At 40.5% G+C, this 19,085-nt stretch overlaps 1 protein-coding gene and 1 long non-coding RNA gene across 5 annotated transcripts in view; one reads left to right on the top strand and one right to left on the bottom strand.

Annotated features, from left to right (window-relative positions):
• Positions 1-3,718: 3,718 nt before the first annotated feature.
• LOC142081805 (uncharacterized) lies at positions 3,719-13,735 on the bottom strand. Its single transcript, XR_012673485.1, has 3 exons — positions 13,647-13,735; positions 6,217-6,333; positions 3,719-5,024 (listed from the first exon to the last, which is right to left on the bottom strand). It is a non-coding gene; the product is annotated as an uncharacterized LOC142081805 (long non-coding RNA).
• A 34-nt stretch (positions 13,736-13,769) lies between these two features.
• Positions 13,770-19,085, top strand: part of PDS5A (PDS5 cohesin associated factor A) — a 90,021-nt gene continuing 84,705 nt past the window's right edge. Inside the window, exons 1-2 of one of the 4 annotated variants that reach the window (XM_075148963.1) lie at positions 13,770-14,040; positions 14,854-15,024. In XM_075148963.1, coding sequence (XP_075005064.1) covers positions 14,014-14,040; positions 14,854-15,024 — 198 coding nt within the window. In that variant the 5' untranslated portion in view covers positions 13,770-14,013. The remainder of the gene's footprint in view (positions 14,041-14,853; positions 15,025-19,085) is intronic. The other 3 variants (XM_075148962.1, XM_075148961.1, XM_075148964.1) reach the window with 3 other exon arrangements.

The following is a 19,085-nucleotide window of genomic DNA, read 5'->3' as shown; positions in this document are numbered from 1 at the left end:
AAATAGTACATTTTTACTACACCTATATTAAAATGATGTCTTAATTTCCTTTACACAGGGTTCTATTTCAGCATTATTTTAAATGGGGGAAAAATAGTATTTAGAAGCCGCAAAAATCCAGATCATGGGGCAATTTTTGCCCCACTGAAGACAATAGCAAAAATTCTGCTGGTTTCAATAGGATCACGTTTTTAAGTGAGCAGGTCACACTAATTCCAGCATTACCACTAATGAACTGACAAGTTACTTAACAAATCAGTACTTTGATTCACCTACCCATCAGTGAACTATCAAAGGAGTTTATAAGGTTACTGCTGAAAGTTAATAGTTGTAAATTTTCAAATTCTTGTTTAAAGGCATTCTGAAGCAGCATATTACTAGTCTCTATTTAAAGAACTTGTTCTTTAATGATATACTCCAGATATATTGCAGAACAGAAATAAAATTTGCTTATTATACTTGATATACTAAACATTGCCAGAATATATGAACTACAAAGATGGATGTGTTTTTGGAAAGGAGATGCAGAGACATGATGACAACAAATGCTGTAATCCAAGAAGTAAAGAATTATACTTAATTGTATCTTCTCTGCAGGCAAAGAATGAGGTCATGCTTATATAGCTGACAGAAGCCTCACTGCTACAAGGACCTTCTGAATTTGGAATAAGCTCACACTTCAGTTTTGATTTGTGGTGAATCTGATTCCTGTATTGGATGTTCTCTGCTATGCTGTTTTTCTCAATCTGGTATGTCAAATTTCATGGTTATCAAAAATCCATCCCGATCTGTTTAAACTGCAGAAAGGAAAACCAAACTATGCTTAATATGCCTCCTTGGCACATGATAAAAAGTAATAAGCTGACTTTCATTGTAATTGTCATGTTCTTATCTGTTGAATATCACTGCCTTTATTTTTAAAGACTGCATTGATCCTATCCCAGAGCAAATTCAGTATCAGAGATCTTAGAGGTCAGTGTATTTAAAACATGGTCTAAGAACAAGGATAGTGGTAAAACTGCATATCTATATTATTTTAAAAAATCAGATTTCATTTGTATCACTGCAGTAATTAGACCAAGCTTAACAGAAAAAAAATTAATAATATTTGACACTTCTGTAACTTTTACCATCCCCAAAATGTCTTGGAAAAACACCAACCATGGGGGATCCACTTTATACATCAGTTAGCTGAGACCACCACCTTTCAAACAAAATGCAACAGCTGTTTAACTACACCCTGCGATACCACAGGGTAAGTTAACAGACATCAATATACCAGCCAGTTGAAATTGTAGGAACTCTGTAAGCAGGGTGCTGTTATCTGAACTGAAATTTGACCAGGATGTGAAAGTTTACTTACTGTTTTTTACAAAACAATTGTTGTATGCTGATCAAGAAGGAGGATGTTTCCAAGGAACAGTATCATTAACGGCCTCCATCCATTGGTGAAGCCAGAGCTGTAAGAACAAAACTGCCCCAGGACAGAAAATCTCCGGATTTCCAATCTGCAAGGTAACTGCCTTCAGGCAGTTGTTGTAAGGGGACAGCCACAGCTGCAGAAGAAATTGCACTGATTTTGAACTGGGCTAAAATTTTCTAGGTTAAGGCAGAACTAACATAATTCAAGAATTTGCAGTGAGACTTCGGCATTTTATTTTCTTCGGCAGCTCAGCTTCTTCTGGGACATCTTATCCAGAGTCAAGTCCCTACCATAAGGGATAACTACTGAATCTGAATCATCCTCTGTTGGAGTTTGTCTTCACTAAGGAAAAAATGGGGCAGAGGCAGAAAGGGAAAGAAGTTTGTTTCTTTTAGTGGGAACAATATCATATCATATGTATTAGAAGGTTAAAATAATCTTATGTTCCTACCTGTTTACCTTCACTGCAATAGCATGTAAAAACTACAATCTACCTTGCTCATATTAGGATTTTATCACATTAAGGTATTCTGTATCACCTAAAGTAACTGTTTTCCTTAGAGCAAAACAGATGCATTTCCTCAAATATATTAATGCCCAAGTTTACTTAATGTGACCAAGTCATGCTGAGATGCAGAAAATTGAAAACAAACCATTTTTTTAAAAAGTCGATTTGACATTATAAAGAAAAGCAAAAAAAAGCTATCAGTTATTGTTTTCTTTTGACTTCATAATATTATTTCAACTAAAATTTTGGCTTCTTTTAGTTTATATATTTTCATATTTTATGGGTTTTGTTATGTTAAAGGTTATCAGCCCATTTCACCTTACCACATCACCCTTTTGGGATGTCTATTGTTTGCTCCGATTCAGAAATTTTTAAATTTTAAAATATTGGACCTTGCTGCAGAATGGAATTTCTAAGTAGATCTAATGTTAAGTACGAACCTGAATTTTAGGCAGTTTTAATCATCTATTAATACCACTTGAATGAACAAATGCTTTTACCTGTCAAGACAGACTCTACTCCATTGTCTGTACAAGTCATTTACCAGAAGTTAATTGCTTGCCAATCATAAGTGATTTACGAATCCATTTACCTCACAGTGACTGACCTTCAATTAATAGAAGATTAAAAAAATATAAAAATCTATTTTATTTCTTTCCCCGAAGAGTTTCATAGCGGCCTTATTTCCAAATACAGATCCTATCCAGACCTGCATATTTTACAAAATTTTGTGATACCACAACTCAATAGCTTCAAAATTCTACGATACCTAAGTATTTTGCAGGTATCCTGCTTAGTGTCAATTTTCCTCACTCACCATTTGTTACACAAAAAGTGGCTAGCTACAGCAACCCTTGCGCTTGACCTCTGTTGCGAACATCTAGAAATGACTCCAAATGCTTATAAAAATTAGGGAACTTGTTATGGTCTAAACCCACTACACCCATTTATGAATTAAATTCCACTAACTAGTTTCTAAACTTGAATAACTTGTATGCTGCATGTCTTATGCTGAAACGAGAAGCCAAGGAGATGGGGGAAGGGAGCAGGGAGTGATGTGCATTTAAAAACAGCTATATAGACTACTTTTTTTTTTTTTAAGGAAATCCTTTGTTCAGTATGTGATTCTTTGTAACTGTCACATGATAGCACCTAATTATTTAGATAGGAAATCGACTCCATGGCTATTTGGTCCCTGCTGAATGGGGAACAGGGCCTTCTTTTGCTTTCCCGTAAATTCTGACCTTTTTTTTTTTGGTCTTTTAAAAATCCACCTATCACTTCTACCTTTTAACATTTCACACCCTCTGTCACTGGAAATGGGGCCACATTCTTTCCCAGTGAGTAACACTAGCAACAAAAGCAACTCAAATTTAGAAAGCCCAGGCAGATAAGGACCACCTTAGGGTTTCAGAGACATAAACTGACAGTCACTCCCTGTAACAGGACAGTCTAGTTTCCCATTTATTTGAGGACTAGGTAAAAATGACTTAGCTCGCACCTGCCAAATTCATGCCAATTTCAAGTCCAGAGAACGAGGGAGTCAGACCTTAACACAAGCTCCACTCCACCCTGTCCTAGCTCAGGAGATTCAGATTGGTATCTGTAAGCAGATTTAGCTCACACACATAATTCAGGATGGAGGAGAGGTGGTGTAATTTGGATCTGGGCCCATCTGTAATAGACAACTTACTAAAAAAAACCAAACCAAAACAAAACAAAATAGTTGATATAACCAGCATGAAAACATGTTTAAGCTTTCTTCAAACAGATGATCAAACACTGAACTCTTTCAATTACTTTATTTCTCTGCTTACATTCCCCAAAACCTGGAAGAAAGAACACACTAACTTAAAAGAACATTGAAACATCAGTAGTTCATATTTTCTATGTAGTTCTTCAATTTCTGAGCTATGATTTCTTCTTCTGTGCAGTGGTGATGGTTAGGAGAGAACAATGTGTACCTCAAAACCAAGTAAGAATTTTATCTTTACATCAGTGTTTGTTACAAACTTGCCTATTTTCCACATACAAAAAATAAACTATATATACTACAAAGTACTGAAGAGTAGAAGAACAAATTGCCGATTTTCCCCTCATCCATACACGTTGGTAATTATTTTCCTCAGCAGCATTATGCTGTTCATGACTCTGATGACTCTTAAAGGCAAATGTTTTGCGACTCTCCTGATTGTTGCTGGTTATACATCTACTTTCAAATTCAGCAGTGATCAAAGGCACATACAAGTAAATCCCTATCTGAATTATGTTTAAACCTATTATTAGGATTGAAATAGAAAACAAACAACATTTCCATAATTTAAGCGTGGTTCATTTACCTGTCAACACTCTAGACTGTCAGGTTCACCCCTTTGTGGATAGCAGGTTGTGTCACTCCCAAGTGCGACTGCAGCCACTGTCACATATATGTTCTTCCCTGGGCTCAGTAAGAAGACATTTACTAACCATGGCAGAATCAAAACAGCAGGTAGGACATACGCACGCAGAAACAAAAGCTCCCAATATATTTTGATGTAGCTCTCCAGTTGACCTGGAACTCCACTCCACATGTAAACAGAGGGCAAAAGAAATCCACAACAATCTCTTTTTTAAATTTGAATTTTTAATAATATGCTCTGTTTTTTAAAAATCTTCTTGCAAGTTTGTTCAGCTAGTTTTAGAAAAGATCATTTTTGTAGCTTCCAAATATGCAAAGCCAAAACTGAATTCAAAAGGAGCATTTATATTAAGTAAATACAAACTGCAGGTGTAACTAGTTTTAAGATACATAACAGAACATTTAATCATATTGTTCTCAGAATTCGTCTTCTCCCGTTCAGTTTGAATTTGGCAAAATTGTACTTACTGATCACAAATAATGATATTTAAAATATACTTGCAATTCACTCAGGGCTATTTATTTCACCTTCTATCTCTGCATTTTTTGTTTGCTCACATGAAACTCCCTAATGCTTGGCCAGATGCAGATTCTCTACGACGTGTTCATCTTTGCTCCTTCCCATTCCTCCTGTTCATTCATACCTTTTCTTGTGTTTCCATTTCTCACACCCAGCAACAGGCCAAGGGACAAACCTTTTAGAAAGGAACACAGAGACAAACACCAAAATAAGGGTTTGGTAAGACAGACTAAATATTACTGCAAATTTGCTTAAATTCAGGAAATTATAAAGCCCTTGGGTTTTTTTATTCATAGATTATGCCAGCATTTCTGTACTTCCTTTAGTGTTATTTCTTACTTGCTGTATGAAGCTGCTTCCTTAGGGGGTTTAAGGACCTATTGCTAGATAAAGTTTTTCTCCCCTAGAAGTAACATTGTTCTGTTCTCTCTTACTATATTAATAATCTGACAGACTTGTCAACGTATTTTGTCGTTTATATCTTTTTTACTATGAAGCTGTGTGAGAGAACATATTGTCACAGTTTTTGAAGCAAGGATACAAGCCTAACAGTGCATCCAGGCAGTGTCAGGCTAAATAATACTGAAAACGGATGAAAAAACTGGTTCGCTCGTTTTCTTCTCCATTTGCTGGATTAGAGGTGGCTGCTGAGCAGATCTTGAAGGAAGTTTAAAAAATATTCATTAAATATAGATCAATGGCATTCCATAAGCAAAAACTGAGTACATCTAAAGTAGTGACTTAAATGTTCACATGCTGGCTAAAATTCTTTGTCTGCCTTTTTAATGGCCTCAGATAAAGGAAGTTTACAATTTTAGCATGTGCTTCCCTGAAAATATAAATGATTAGGTGTAAGTATGCACTGTCTGGAAGATAAAAAGTACAGTACAGAGATATACTTAAGAAAGCAAGTGTTTCTGTGCTTGATACAGTGTAGCTATAGTATCTTACAGAGAGTACACATGAGCTGCCTTGCCAAATTCAGATAGGATATAAATAGTGCTATTAGGTGTTGGTGAAATTGTCAGTGGATACATATCAGTCTACTTTAAAAGCAGTAATCCCTCTGCTAGCATTTAATATCACCACCTTCAGCCATCACTCTACCATCATGGACTTTTTTATATTCCACCATGGAGAATTTTTGATTAGAAATCTGACTATTGTGAACACAGCTTTTGTATTACTAAGCATTCATGTTTGTCAAGACTATGCTTTTCTCATTTCTGTATTTGCTCTTGCCTTCTCTAGCCTACTTCTGGCTTTGTCTACTCCATACCTGATATTCTGTCCTCTCTTTAGACACCAATTCATTGTCCACGTTGTTAAATACCCATTCAAGTACTGGCTCAAATAACCTTAGTTACCTTCTCTGCTGCCACATATCCTGAACTTAGGAAAATCATCTTCCACTGATACTCAGTATTCCCTGCTGCTGGATCACTATGTTGTCGGTGTGCTCCTCTGTCATGCTGGCCGATGACCTGCGTGGATGCAAACATCCAGTGCGTTTACTGAAGTAGAATCGTAAGGATGACGTGACCAGAGCTGCACAATCCAAAGTAGTAATTTTATTTTGTAAATTTAAATGCAAATTGTTCTTTACAAGGGTTTGGAATTCCAACTTTCATATTCAAGTTCCGAAATGGTGTAGTGGTGTAATGTTTTAATGATTATCCCCTCAAGCCGTTCACGAAACACATTGATTGAATCATCATTAGTTGCTTTCCTAGCAGCATAAACCTACATGATCAATATATTTCCTGACTTTGTTCAAAGGCAAACTGTAATCGTTCTATTGCTTACAGAGTCATACCCAAACACTTTGATGCTTCCCTGAGTTTGATAAATGCAACCCCATTTTAAGCCTCTGAACAGTACACCACATACCTATCCATCATTGTGAAATGACCCCATCATTACAGTACAGCTCTGAGACTGCACATCCATTCATCAAACATCTTTCTTTGACCATAATGGTAAATTCCAAGTTCATATTCATTTGTAAAGTTTCATATCATTCTTTTCTTTACTGTGAGCAGCCGACATTATATCTGTGAATTAGGAACAGCAGCATCACAAATACAATCGATACTTTTCACGAAGGAGCCTCTTAATCAGAATTTGTTAGTACCACGCATCTTCTCATTTTTTAACAGAACATAGGACAGTTCTCATCTAATGGGGCAGAGGGAGAGACTCTGCTCATACTGTCTTCCCGCCAGTAGGCAGCCACCATAGGCTAAATATATTACCAAGCTTTCCCAATTTCCTTGCTGGTATTTCCTCTAAGCAGTCCCATGCACTCAGAAATTCCCCAAACCTGCCTTGTTATTTGAAAAAATATCAAGCAAACATAAAAGAGCCATACGCTACTATTACAACTGCAGGTAACTGCAGATTTCCTTACAGCCTGGCTGGGGAAAAAAAAAAAAACGGGAAGAACTTTACAGAATGGAAAAGTTGTGTTTGAAATGGACTCCTTTTAAGTGACCTTCGGCTGATGACATAACGCTCTTTGTCACAACTGCTTCTGCTGTGCAGCAAGTATTAGAGAGCCAATAAAAGGCTAGTGAAAAATACAGGCTATTCTTGAATGTGCCATAAATAAAATAACTTTATTTAATTAATAAAAATCGAATATAAGCTAACTTCATGCTTAATGGTCTAGCTACAGAGACTGTTCATAAATTCAGTTACCTGGGATCAAATTTATCCAATCAGAACCTGTCCAATAGAAATTGGAAAAATTTGAAGAATAGTTGATCCATCCATGGCTTCCCTTATAAAAGCATGAAAAAAAACATTTCACCTCAAAAAATAGAAAGATTTGACTGGTGAAATGCTTAATTTTTTGCTGTAGCAACTTATGAATGTGAATTCTGAGAAATTATTGATAGTGACAGGAAGAAAATTGAAGCTTTTGAGATGTGGTGCAAGTGAAGACCCTTGCATTACCTCCTGGGCAGAAAAGATGATAAATGCTCATATTAAATATACTATTGGAGAAAAGTAGACTTGGTTGTCAGAAATGAATAGGTGTAAATGTATGTGCTTTGGACACATCAGGAGTAGAGATGGAAATAACCTTGAGAATGTAATTATGGAGTGAATGGTGACAAGTCATCATAATAGAGAGCAGCTAGAAAGGAGGTGGATAGATGGCACGCAGTAGGCTGCTGTGACTTCAGTTTCTGAATGCCCAAAACTAGCAACAGATCAAGGAGGCTTCTAAAAATTCTCCCATGAAATCACCAGTATGCAGGTGCCAATAAATTGATTTTACTTCACTTGCAAGCCAAGGAAACAAGTGCAATTGTTCTGTCAATACAGTATTTTGTAAATTACAAGTATATTCGCAAGCATACACTTTTTCACAGTGGCTTAAATATATTGACAATGACAATCCTTGTCATTTCTGAACGTGCCTCGATACCACAAAAGTCCAGTGGCAAGTATAACTGCCCTATCTATAAGTATGACTTAGAATAAGGACATTTTCAGACAGCACAGGAGAAAGCCCTCCTTACCAAAACCACAGCAAAAAAACATTTAGACAGATTATGGCTAGGAGTATATCATCCAGTATATTCAAAGGAGTATATCATCCATTTGGTCCTTCCCTTTATTCAGAACTGGTGGTACTTCAGAGAGCCGTGGGACACTCTTCTCTTTTCCAAGGAAGCCCCTCATGTCTCCAGCTGATTGTCTTCATGAGATAATATACACAAGTCCGCCTCCACCCTTTTACGGATTTGCTTTGTCAATGTAGATCATGGGAGACACACATTAAGTCCCTGGTTTCAGGACAAAACACGCTTCTCGGTCTTTTCTTAGATGAGAGTAATTTCACTGCAAATACCCTCTGGAATGGCATACCTTTTGGAGCTCTTTCATTACGGCAACCCACATTGTGAAGAAACCCACCTTTGACTCAGGTGAGCGTAACCACTGTTTGCAATTTACAGCAGATGTAAAAAACGTCAGTTCTTTTATAAAAATAGGTAGTTAAAACAATTAGATGCTGTTATCAAGGATACGTTACACTGCAAAGTTTAATTAGAAACCTCAGGGATATCTCTGAGGATCCAGTGCAGCAAACTTAGAGGCTATAATTTTAACTGCAGGAGCTGTGTGCAACTGCACACGTGAGAGAATCAACAGACGGACAGAGGAAAGTTGACCGGAAACAAGGACTAATACCAAAGTCAAAAAGCTAAGAGAGAAAGCTTCTGTGCAAAACTGAGGACAAAAAAATCATTTTCCAGGGTTTGATTTTTACTGAGTCCAGAGGAACTGGTGTATTGCAGGAAAAAATGTGTATCATTGAAAAATAAATAGGCTTTCATAGGGAGGGGGTGGGGGGAAGCATTCATGATTAGGAAGCAACCTGCCAGAAAGCAACCTGCTAGATATCAAAAACTGGCTAAAGGCTAGAGTTGAAAACAAGTAATTAAGCTTTTTTTTTTCCCCTCTCTTGACCTATTTGACTGTGACTTAAAAGATTTAATAGTGAAGGACCACACTCCACCACCTGGTTCTGCAAAGCAGGAGCTTTCAAGAGCATAGCTATTATTAGGAAGACAAGTGCTTTCCTAACCCACCAGATAGGATTTCTTACTTGTCTGCCCAGCTGACTGACAGATACAACTTATTCTGCAGTTCATGACACACTATTGTGTCTTGATACGACTATTTAGTTCTTGATCATTATTACTATCCATGCTTACTGTACTAACAAAGACCTGAGGACAACCATTAAGCTGTTCCTGGAAAGATGTGCACATAGCTTAATTTAATCAACATGAATTAAGGGATTTTCTGTCCTTAAAGTAATCACACCGTACTCTCTTCTGTTTCACCTGAAAGCTGTTTTGTTCTGAAAACCTTGTGCAGCATTATTTCCCCTACCAGTAAAACCACCACGTTCTTTTCTTGGTACTTCCCTCTAACATCTCCTTGACATGATACAGAGAAAGAAGCACTCCACAAGACTGCCCCACAAGAGTGTTCAGCACCCTTTATTTCAGTCTGCTTATAAATTACACTTGCAGTGGTAGTCTAAAATATATTAATAAATAACCAACCAACAAATTGATTGGAGTAAATACATTCCAATGAAAATAATAGGAGTAAAAGTAAATAAATTCCAACATAAATTTGTCCAGGTAGGGACTCGGTAAAATCTGGGTAAAGACTAAAGGACTGGGTCTTATTATTAGACAGAGCCATCCATTAAAACCCAAGGGACCATGTGAACCTGGCTACAGCTGTACAAAAAGCAGAGTCCAAGTCAGATCTCAGCTGCTTCCTGAAGTTAGAAGGGTGAAGGTCAAACAAGCAATGGCAACAAACCAGACACTAGCAGCTGTAATCATATCTGCGAGCAGATTTCAGGACTATTCAGATTAAGAGTACCACAGGTCAGATTATCTGAAGCTTTTATGTTTGCACATTCTGAAAATGCCATGCATATATTCAAGCTAATTGGCAGTTAAGTGTTCATTCATACCTCCCTTAATTGGGTGTGGTATCAGAACCACACGCTTTGTTTTAGCCCTTTAGAATTTCAAATGGTGCAGAAGTACGAATCCCGAATCCCGCTGCTTCTCTTCTGAGAAAAGATGGACTATTGCCTAATCATTCCATGATTACAGAATTGCACCTACTCTTCTCTCAAGCACTTTGCTGATCATGATTTGTCTAAGACTCATTCAAAACACCATATATCTGACTAACAGCATCTAAATTAATGGCTGTCCTAAGAGCGCCCTGACAGTTTTACACTAGTATGCTGGCAAAATAATCCCGCTGTGGACCTACGGTACATCAGCAAGGTTGTGTTGATACCAGAACCTACAGTCAGACAGCAAATTATACCAGGAATGGAACAGCCTACCAGTAGAAACTGCACCTGTATTTAATGGCTAAGGACTCCGACAACATTGACACTGAGGGGTGGTCAAAATTTTTATACTGCTGACTAAACATTACCTGTGAAAGCAGCAATCTAGTGTGAACCTCTCCTAGATACTCAGCTTTCTACTGATGTATTTCAAGACCTTTTTCTATGTTATATTACAGATATGAATTCCTGAGAATCAAAAATCTTCCAACATTACTCCACAGTAATTGCTAACTTCACTATTTATCTGAAGTCTGCAAGAAGATAGAGAGGTCTTGGTCCACAACCAAGAGTACTCCAGTGTAGGGCTTCACAAACAACTCGCTCAACATGAAAATAAAGTTTTAATTAAACGAGCAAACTTTGCCTGGTACTTTCAAGTGAAATCTTTGAACTGCCACATCTAACTACGTTAGTTACAGTGTACATATGCCTTAGAATGCAGGACACTATCTTGTTCTTCAGTGAAAATAAAAGTAACTAGAAGTGCATACTAGAGGCTCTGCACTGTGTTTGTCCTTAACTTATACTAAAAACAAGTTGTGGAACCATAGCCCTCTACCTTTTCATTCCTATTCCTACTTCATGACCTGTTGTATAAAAATTTCTAGGTAAAGATGGTGTTACTTTGTGAAAAACTTGTAACCACAAGATTACAAGAAAACGTTATGACATTGTAGGTCACATTAATGATATACATAAAACACCACTTTTCAGTAACGAGAAGACAATACTTGAAAATAAACATTAAAAAACAGGAAGTTCAGAGACTTAGGTGAAATTTCTAGAATATGACACCCATAATACTTCAATCCTGGCCAAAGAGAAGCCTGCCTAACATCTTCCTAGCTTTATGCTTGGGTCATAAAAAAACCTCAGCAAAGGTCACTTCAAATTTATTTCTTGCATAATTTTTACTAACTTACATTCTTTTTCTATTTAAATTGAAGACAGCTCATGTAAGTTTTTGATACATACTTTCTTTTTTTAGTTACAGAATAATCTTCTAGGATTTGTTTCTGATTCATTGTGTTAATACAAGTGTATTAAAAATAAGGAATCAACACCTTTGTTGATTAATTAATTGCTTGTATTAGTAATTTGATTTAGGAGGCAAAATACCTAATATAACAAATGTAAGGATAAAAAACTCAAATTTGTTAAGTGTCTAATAGTTCTGACAGTACATACTATTTTATTGACAACAAGTAAGAGTTGATAGCTAGTCTGAGTACTTCAGCTCTGAGGCAAATCTAAATGGCCACTGAAGTTTGAATTAGGAAAAAGATTAAACGCTTGTTGTTGGCTTTATTTGTTTATTAAATCAGTACAACCTTGTCAAAACTGAATTGTGTGTCCCATTCTTATGGTCACCTGTCCATTGTGAATGCCCCACTCCATCGATCCTTAAGCCTGGAGAGAATTATTTTAGCTAAGCCTGGACATGCAGCCAGATTTAAACGCCTTGTCTGGCGGCATCCTTCTAGATTTCCAAATCAGCCTCTGAGATCTTCTAAGTGTTCCTTGCAACTCTCATTTTCACTGTAATCCTTCTAAGCTGGTTTCATAGAGGCTATGGACATTCAAGGCTTTAACTCCCCTAGGACAACACCGCAGGGAGACAAGGAACACAGGTGTAGAAGAGAAATTTCCTACCCACATGCTATTACACCAGTCCTCAGTCTTTGTAAGTTTTCCTCCCACACGTTGTAAATCTGGAATTTGGCATGCTTCACCATAATCTCACTTACCGCTTTCCCATCCCCTCACTCTCCTGCACCTTTCCTGCGTGACTGGCAGGCCATGCCAGCCCCCCTGCTGTGCCCCGCAAGGCCCCCGTCACACACACGCGCAGCCCCTGCGGAGAAACACGTTCCTCCACGCAGACTGGTCCCAGCCGCCCGCCTTTAATTTGCTCTCTAGAAAATTCATTAGAGATTTTCAAAACTGAGAAGAATGATACTTTTAGCTGGTTCCAGTAACCAAGAATAGTCAGCTGAAGACCGTAAATTAGTCTTGATCAGTTAAAAGTCATCTTTCGGTTGTCATGCACCTTCGGAGCAGGGCAGGCATCTGGAAAACACTTTCTAGCCACCTATACTTCAGACATGCAGGGCACATAATGCAGATTCAAAACAGACAGATATATCCCACTTTGCTACTGACTTTCCAGACATACCCCATCTCTTGGAAATATGAAAGAATATTAAATTACAAAGACATTTTGCATGGAGGGATTTCCTGAGTTGGCTGGCACGGGCTCCTTCGGTCTGCATAGTCAAGTTTCTCCTGAAGATCTGTAACTAAATTAATGTTTGAGAAACTCATCTGCCAACAACGAGGAAGAAAAATTTGGACGTCGACGCGTGGATGCTGCTCTTCACCCCATCTGTCTGAAGAAGGACTATTTACTCCCACCTGCCACAGCACCCTCCGTGCCACCCCACACACCAGTCTCCCCCCATTTTCTTATTCATCACGCCGACCAGGCCTCACCACCGTCACCAGCTGCCCGAGGGACCGGCCAGACGAGACCGCGCAGCCATGAGCAGCCCGGCTCCCTGAGGAAGAACAAACATGTCTCTCCCCCTCCCGCACACGGCGCTGCCGCCCTGCAGCCGGGAACCCGCCGGCCCCCTCCCCGGCAATCCCGGCAGCCGGCCCCACGCCGCCCAGGCCTCGCCCTCGCTGCCGGCCGTTGCCCCCCGCCGCCCAGAAGGAGAGCCCCGTGGGGTCGGGGCCTGGCCGGAGAGCGGCCCTGAGGCCGCGGCCCGCCCGGCCCGGCCGCTCCGGGGGTTTTGGCGCCAAGCGGGAGGCAGCGCTGCGGCGGCCGCGCCCGGTACTGCCCGCCACCGCCGCCCTGCGCGGGGCTTGGCGCGGTACGAGACTTACTGGCCGGCCTCGCCCCTGCCCCGGGGCTGGGGGATCCTGGCTGGGCGGCGCTGCGGGCCCGGCCCCGGGCCCGAGGGCGGGCGGGCAGGGGGAGGGGGGCGGCGCGGAGCCTCCTCCCGGGCTGTTCTTCCCCGGACGGACGGAGAGCGGCACTGTGTCCCCGCGGCGCACGCTCCGCCGGAGCCTCCCCCTCTCCCCAGCCGCCGCCGCCGCTGCCGCCACCGAGCAGCCTCCCCCTCCCCCCACCCCTCCCCGAGCAGGAGCCGCCGCCGCACCGCGGAGCAGGGAGGCGGCGGGAGAAGCCAGGGCAGCGGCCGGCAGGGGTGGCGGTGGAGCGGCGAGGACCACCCGGCACGGAGGCTACTCAATGCTGCACCTTCCGGAGCTGCATGAGGTAAAGGCGGCTCCGGGTCCCGCTTCCCTCCGTCCCCGCTCCCCCCCTCCCCGTCGCCCGCGGCCGGCGGGGGTGTGTGCGCGGAGCCGGGGGGTGAGGGGGGGCCCTTTGTGGGCCTGGCCGGGTGCGGGGCGGCGGGGCGAGGAGGGGCTGCGGGGCGAGGGGCTGAGGGGACATGAAGTTGCGGGAACAAATGGAAAGTGGAGAGTGGCCTGGCCCCCTCCCCGGGGGGGCTCCCGCCGCCGCGGGGGGGGCGGGCGGGGGGCTCGGCGCCGGGGGGGGGCGGCGGGGGTGTTTTGTTTGTGCTCGCCGCCGCCTCCCTCCCTCCCTCCCCCTCTCCTGTTGGTTTCTCTGCCTCCTGATAGTTTTGAGGCCTAACTGTTTAGGCCTCGTCTCCCGGCTCCGGGGTCGGTGTGCCGGCTCCGAAGCTCCCCCCGGGGCCGGGAATTGCACCCCCCGGACCCCGCCTCGGGCCGTAGCGGGCCCTCGGCCCCGGGGCATCCTTCGATCGAGCCCGAAATTTCATTGTAAAAACGTCGGCTCCGAACTATTAGTGTTGGGCTGGAGCAGCCCCGCAATGAAAGGAGGCGCCGGCGGGGAATGGAGGGGCCGGAGTTGTGAGGAGCGGTGGCGGCAGCGGGCCGGGCCTCGCTCCAGCGCCGCCCGGGGCGGGGGGATGCGGCGGGGGCAGCGGCGGGGGGCGCAGCCGGCGGGGTGATAATCGGGGCCTTCTGCGAATTGAGGGTGAGAAATGGAAAAAGAGGGTTAGAAAGTCGTTTCCATTCTGCTGAACTTTTGTTTTCTGACCGATAGAGGCCGGTAGAGGACTGTGGAGAAGGAAAGTTTATAGCCAGCAGCACCAGGATGGACTTCCCTGCTACCCAACCAAAACCTGCTGCCGACGGTAAAATCATCTACTATCCTCCTGGAGTGAAGGAGATTACGGACAAAATTACCAACGATGAGGTGGTTAAACGGTTAAAGGTGAGCAATCCTGACCACCGTCCCCTTCCCTGCAACTTTTGCTTCTTAAGGTAAACATTTCATCATGGCAAAGGAGAACTGCCAGAGAACTGTTTCCTTGTCAGAGTTGAAATGTCTCCTTCTTGCCTGCGGACCTGTATGAGAATACCTCTTCCTTGCTTTTCCTTAAAAGAGGAGGAGTCATTTTTGTAATTCATGACTGTACTCTTGCGAGTTCTCTCAAAGCCAGAGTTGCTACATTAAACTGCTAATTTGTACATGAAATACATCCACAGTTTTGGGGAGAGGTCTGAAGTGGAATCATAAGTAATAATTGCTGGATATGTTACTGAAAATTTTTGTTGATAAGCTAGAAGGTTTTTGTGGGTTTCAGCACTTTGAGCAAGCATAATTGAGCAGTAGATCTAGTTAAGGGTATTCTTGACTGAAAAGATAGAACTGTTGATAAACAGCGAAGATGAATTTCCGGAGTTTGTAGATGGAATTTTGAAATTGTTTCATATGTAAAACCTGCCTCAGATTTTGCAATTTGATATGATACATATTGTTTCTTTCCTATTCAGTATAACTGGTGCTTGGCAAAGTTGCTAAATTTTCATACGGAAAAGGGACTGTTAGAAAAGCATCTTCTCTGCTTGCTTGACAGCATCCTGGGGGACTGTGAGGCTTATCTTTGTTTTTTACTTTTTTAATCCCCTTTTCCACTGGAATTATGAAATGCTACTGTGGTACAGTAGTATTATTTCTTAACTCTATGCTGAAAATAGAGAATAAAGTTGAGCATTGATCAAATATTGGCACAGCTCGTTTGTTAATGCCATGGTCTTTGGACCAGAAAGTTGTCGTAACCTGGGATTTGGTCCTATGCCCAGGGTGGAGATATAGTAATACTTTTTTAGAGATCGGAAATATTCTCTCATCTGATGATCTGTTTCTCATCACAACAGTGACCCCACAAAGATTGAAAAATAGAAATCATGGTCTTGGCTAGTAAGTTAGTACATCAAAAAACCTCTTATCTATAAATGTGAAGAGAATGTAGGCTTTGTGCTTTGCTTTCAAAGCAGCAAGGCACGTGTCAGTTGTTTCTTTGAAAACGAGCCTTGTTGTCCAATTACAGTTTTGAAAATTATTGAATGGACAAGTCCAGCCTAGTATTTTCAAAACGCCAGTGGAATATTGCCAGTTACAGGAGAAGATCCTAGAGTTTTGGTTGTTTGGACAGAGACTTTGAATCAAAGTCTGTGTGGAATGGGGAGAAGTGCAGTTTTGAGGTGCTCATTGAAGTGAGTATTTTATTTTGTCCCAGTTGGAGAACTTGCAATGGTGAGCTTGCCATTCCTAGATAATAGGAATAATACAATTTCAAAGGCATGCATGTATGTTTTGCTGAATTCACATGTGTGTGTTAGACATTTCAGGCTAAGGGCAGATTTTTTTTTCTGTAATTTCTTTTTTATGAACTACTGTTCAGGAATTCAGATGACCTCAAGACTGTAGACTAACTTTAAATGGGAACAAATACTTTGCTAGTGGAGCTATCATCACTGAGACAACAGAGGAGGATTTTTCTTATCTTATTGGTACTGCTTAATCTGAGTTTGAGAAATTTTTTTGGTCAGATATTGACTTTACTGGAGCATCAAGAAGATCGGAAGTACTGTACACTTTAGAACTAAATCAACAAGTATTTTTTCCCTTAGGTTTTTGTATAGACATATATATAATCTTTATTTATGAAATCCAAATCTTTATATCAACTTGATTTATAAAAAAAAAAATCACTTTGGCATGTGGAATATTATGATGATGCAGTGCTTGGGATGGAAATGCTTGAAAAAGTTTTGTTCAAATTAAAATATAACTTACCACAATTTTAAATATGTACAAATTCAGGCATGAAACAATCCTTGAAACTAGTTTTTTTGCCTTCTTTTTGGCCATGCATGATCTAAAGATGCTCTGTGTGTCTCTTACAGAAGATACATGTGTAACTTGGTGTTTTGGCCACAAGGCTTTGGGTCAGTTCCTTCAAATTTTTGTTCTTTTAGCTTACTGAAGTCATGGTCGATTTAATTGGTTACAAATTTGTGTCCTTATTAGCAACTTTTCTGATATCACATCTGTATTTTTTGTGTCCAGACCTCTTGTCGTAATGAAGGCTTTTCTTATTATTGGAACTTGAGACGTTCTGGGCACCTGTCCCAGAGTGCCTGAGCAGCAGCTTTTGTGCCAAGGACTTTTAAAAAGAATGTTTTTCTATCCTTTCCCTCCTTCTGTTTGGGGTTATGTGTAATAAAATGTAGGCCGGGTTCATTTACAGTGTTTTGATATATCTGTATGATAACATTAGCACTGTCCTGAAAATGTAAGTATTGAGTATTTTAAAATCAACATGTACCTTCTGAGCGATGTAGAAAGGAAAGGCCTCTGGATTGCATATGTATGATGAACAAAACACCAGTTCAGGTGCTTAATGGAGTCAAAGGTGGTTTCTGGTGCGTTAGATTACATTGATGGGTCGGTGCCTTCTTGGAGTGGGACAGTATGTGATGTGTAATTTCAGCTATTGAAGAAGTGATTTTAACTGTGGTGTGCTATAGCTGGGGGCAAGCGTCCATTTAATAGATCCAATTAAGTTTAACCAAACTAGGCAGCTAGCACGTAGCAGAGAGTTGATGCTTACTGTACTTTGACCACAAAATAATTTTTTTTTTTCTTTTTTTTTGCGCTAATGTTCCTCTTTACAGTGCAACTGTTCAAATTATATAGTGATCGGTTTCAGGGCTGTAAGTCAAATGCTTGTCAACTTAGGAAGGCTTGTGGGGAGAGGTAATAACTTTTATTTAACCAAGTGATAGAAGTGGAAAAAACAAACAATTCTAAGGCACCCAAGTAGTCCTTCTTCAGTTCCAAAATAGAGCCAGCAACTAAATACAAGTTGAGAACAATTGTACTAGCAATATTATATTTCTTCCTGTAAGATAGTTGAAGGTTGAAAGAAGTTTAGAAACTCAGTATCTGCTTTGCTGCAAAGCTTCTTCTCTATGACTATTGAAATTTTTTCAAACTTAACTGTATTTTACTGCCTTGTCAAACTCCAGGCTTGTATATAGTTGTCAGTAAACTACTAAATCTCAGATATAACTTCTTTGGTCACAAGAGAATATTTTGATGTCATTTATATATAACCTTGTCATCATTATGAATAAGATTAATACTAGTGTACTTAATTGTCAGATATACTAAAAAGAGCTCCATCAATCCAAAATGCATAGAGTTTCTCAGGGACTGACTTAAACAGCCTTTGAAGGCAAAGCCAGAACTGCCACTGAAAGAAATGGCGCTCTCTGCTGCTTGTCCCAACCTCTGTTCTGTACCCTTTCTACAAGCATTTTGTTTTGCTGCATGCCAGAACGGATGGGTAAACAGATCTGGGTTAAAACTTAGGAGGAAAAAAAAAACAAACCTGTGTTAATTTTAGCCTGAATCATTTTCTTGCCTGATTTATCTTGAGAGCTCACAAATGCTTGTGCTGGCATAGGGGAAAAAGCAACTTCTTTCTGTGGCAGTCCTGCCTTAGAATGTTGAAGGAACTTCAGAGTCAATTTGAATGTGAATGTTTGCAAATGTTATCTTTTGAGATAGTTTTGCAGAAACAATGCAAAAGTTCCCATCTTTGTCTTGCCTGCTAGATTTTTTAAGTAAAAGAAATAATGCACAATGACAAATTCAGATATAGCTTTGTACCAACAACTATACAGTTTGGTAAAGTGTATGACAAGTCTGTAGAAAAAAGGAAAACATTTATAGTGCAGTATTTTATTTTACCTATAGGTATTAGTGTAAGCAATGCTAATTCATAAAATCTGTAAAAAGCACATTTAGTAAGACACTGAAGATACAAAAGTGCCAAAAAAAAAAAAAAGGAAGTTTCTGAAACCTTCCAAAGGAAAAAGAGTGATAAATTAGTTTCAGCATAGAGATTTTTAACAAAGGTTTAAGGCAGTGTAAAAACCTGTCTTTGTGAAATTAAGAGTTTTATCAGTTATAATTTATTG

Source organism: Calonectris borealis, chromosome 4 (genome assembly GCF_964195595.1).
Source record: "Calonectris borealis chromosome 4, bCalBor7.hap1.2, whole genome shotgun sequence".
Classification (NCBI taxonomy): Eukaryota; Metazoa; Chordata; class Aves; order Procellariiformes; family Procellariidae; genus Calonectris; species Calonectris borealis.
This window is presented reverse-complemented; position numbering and strand designations above follow the sequence as displayed.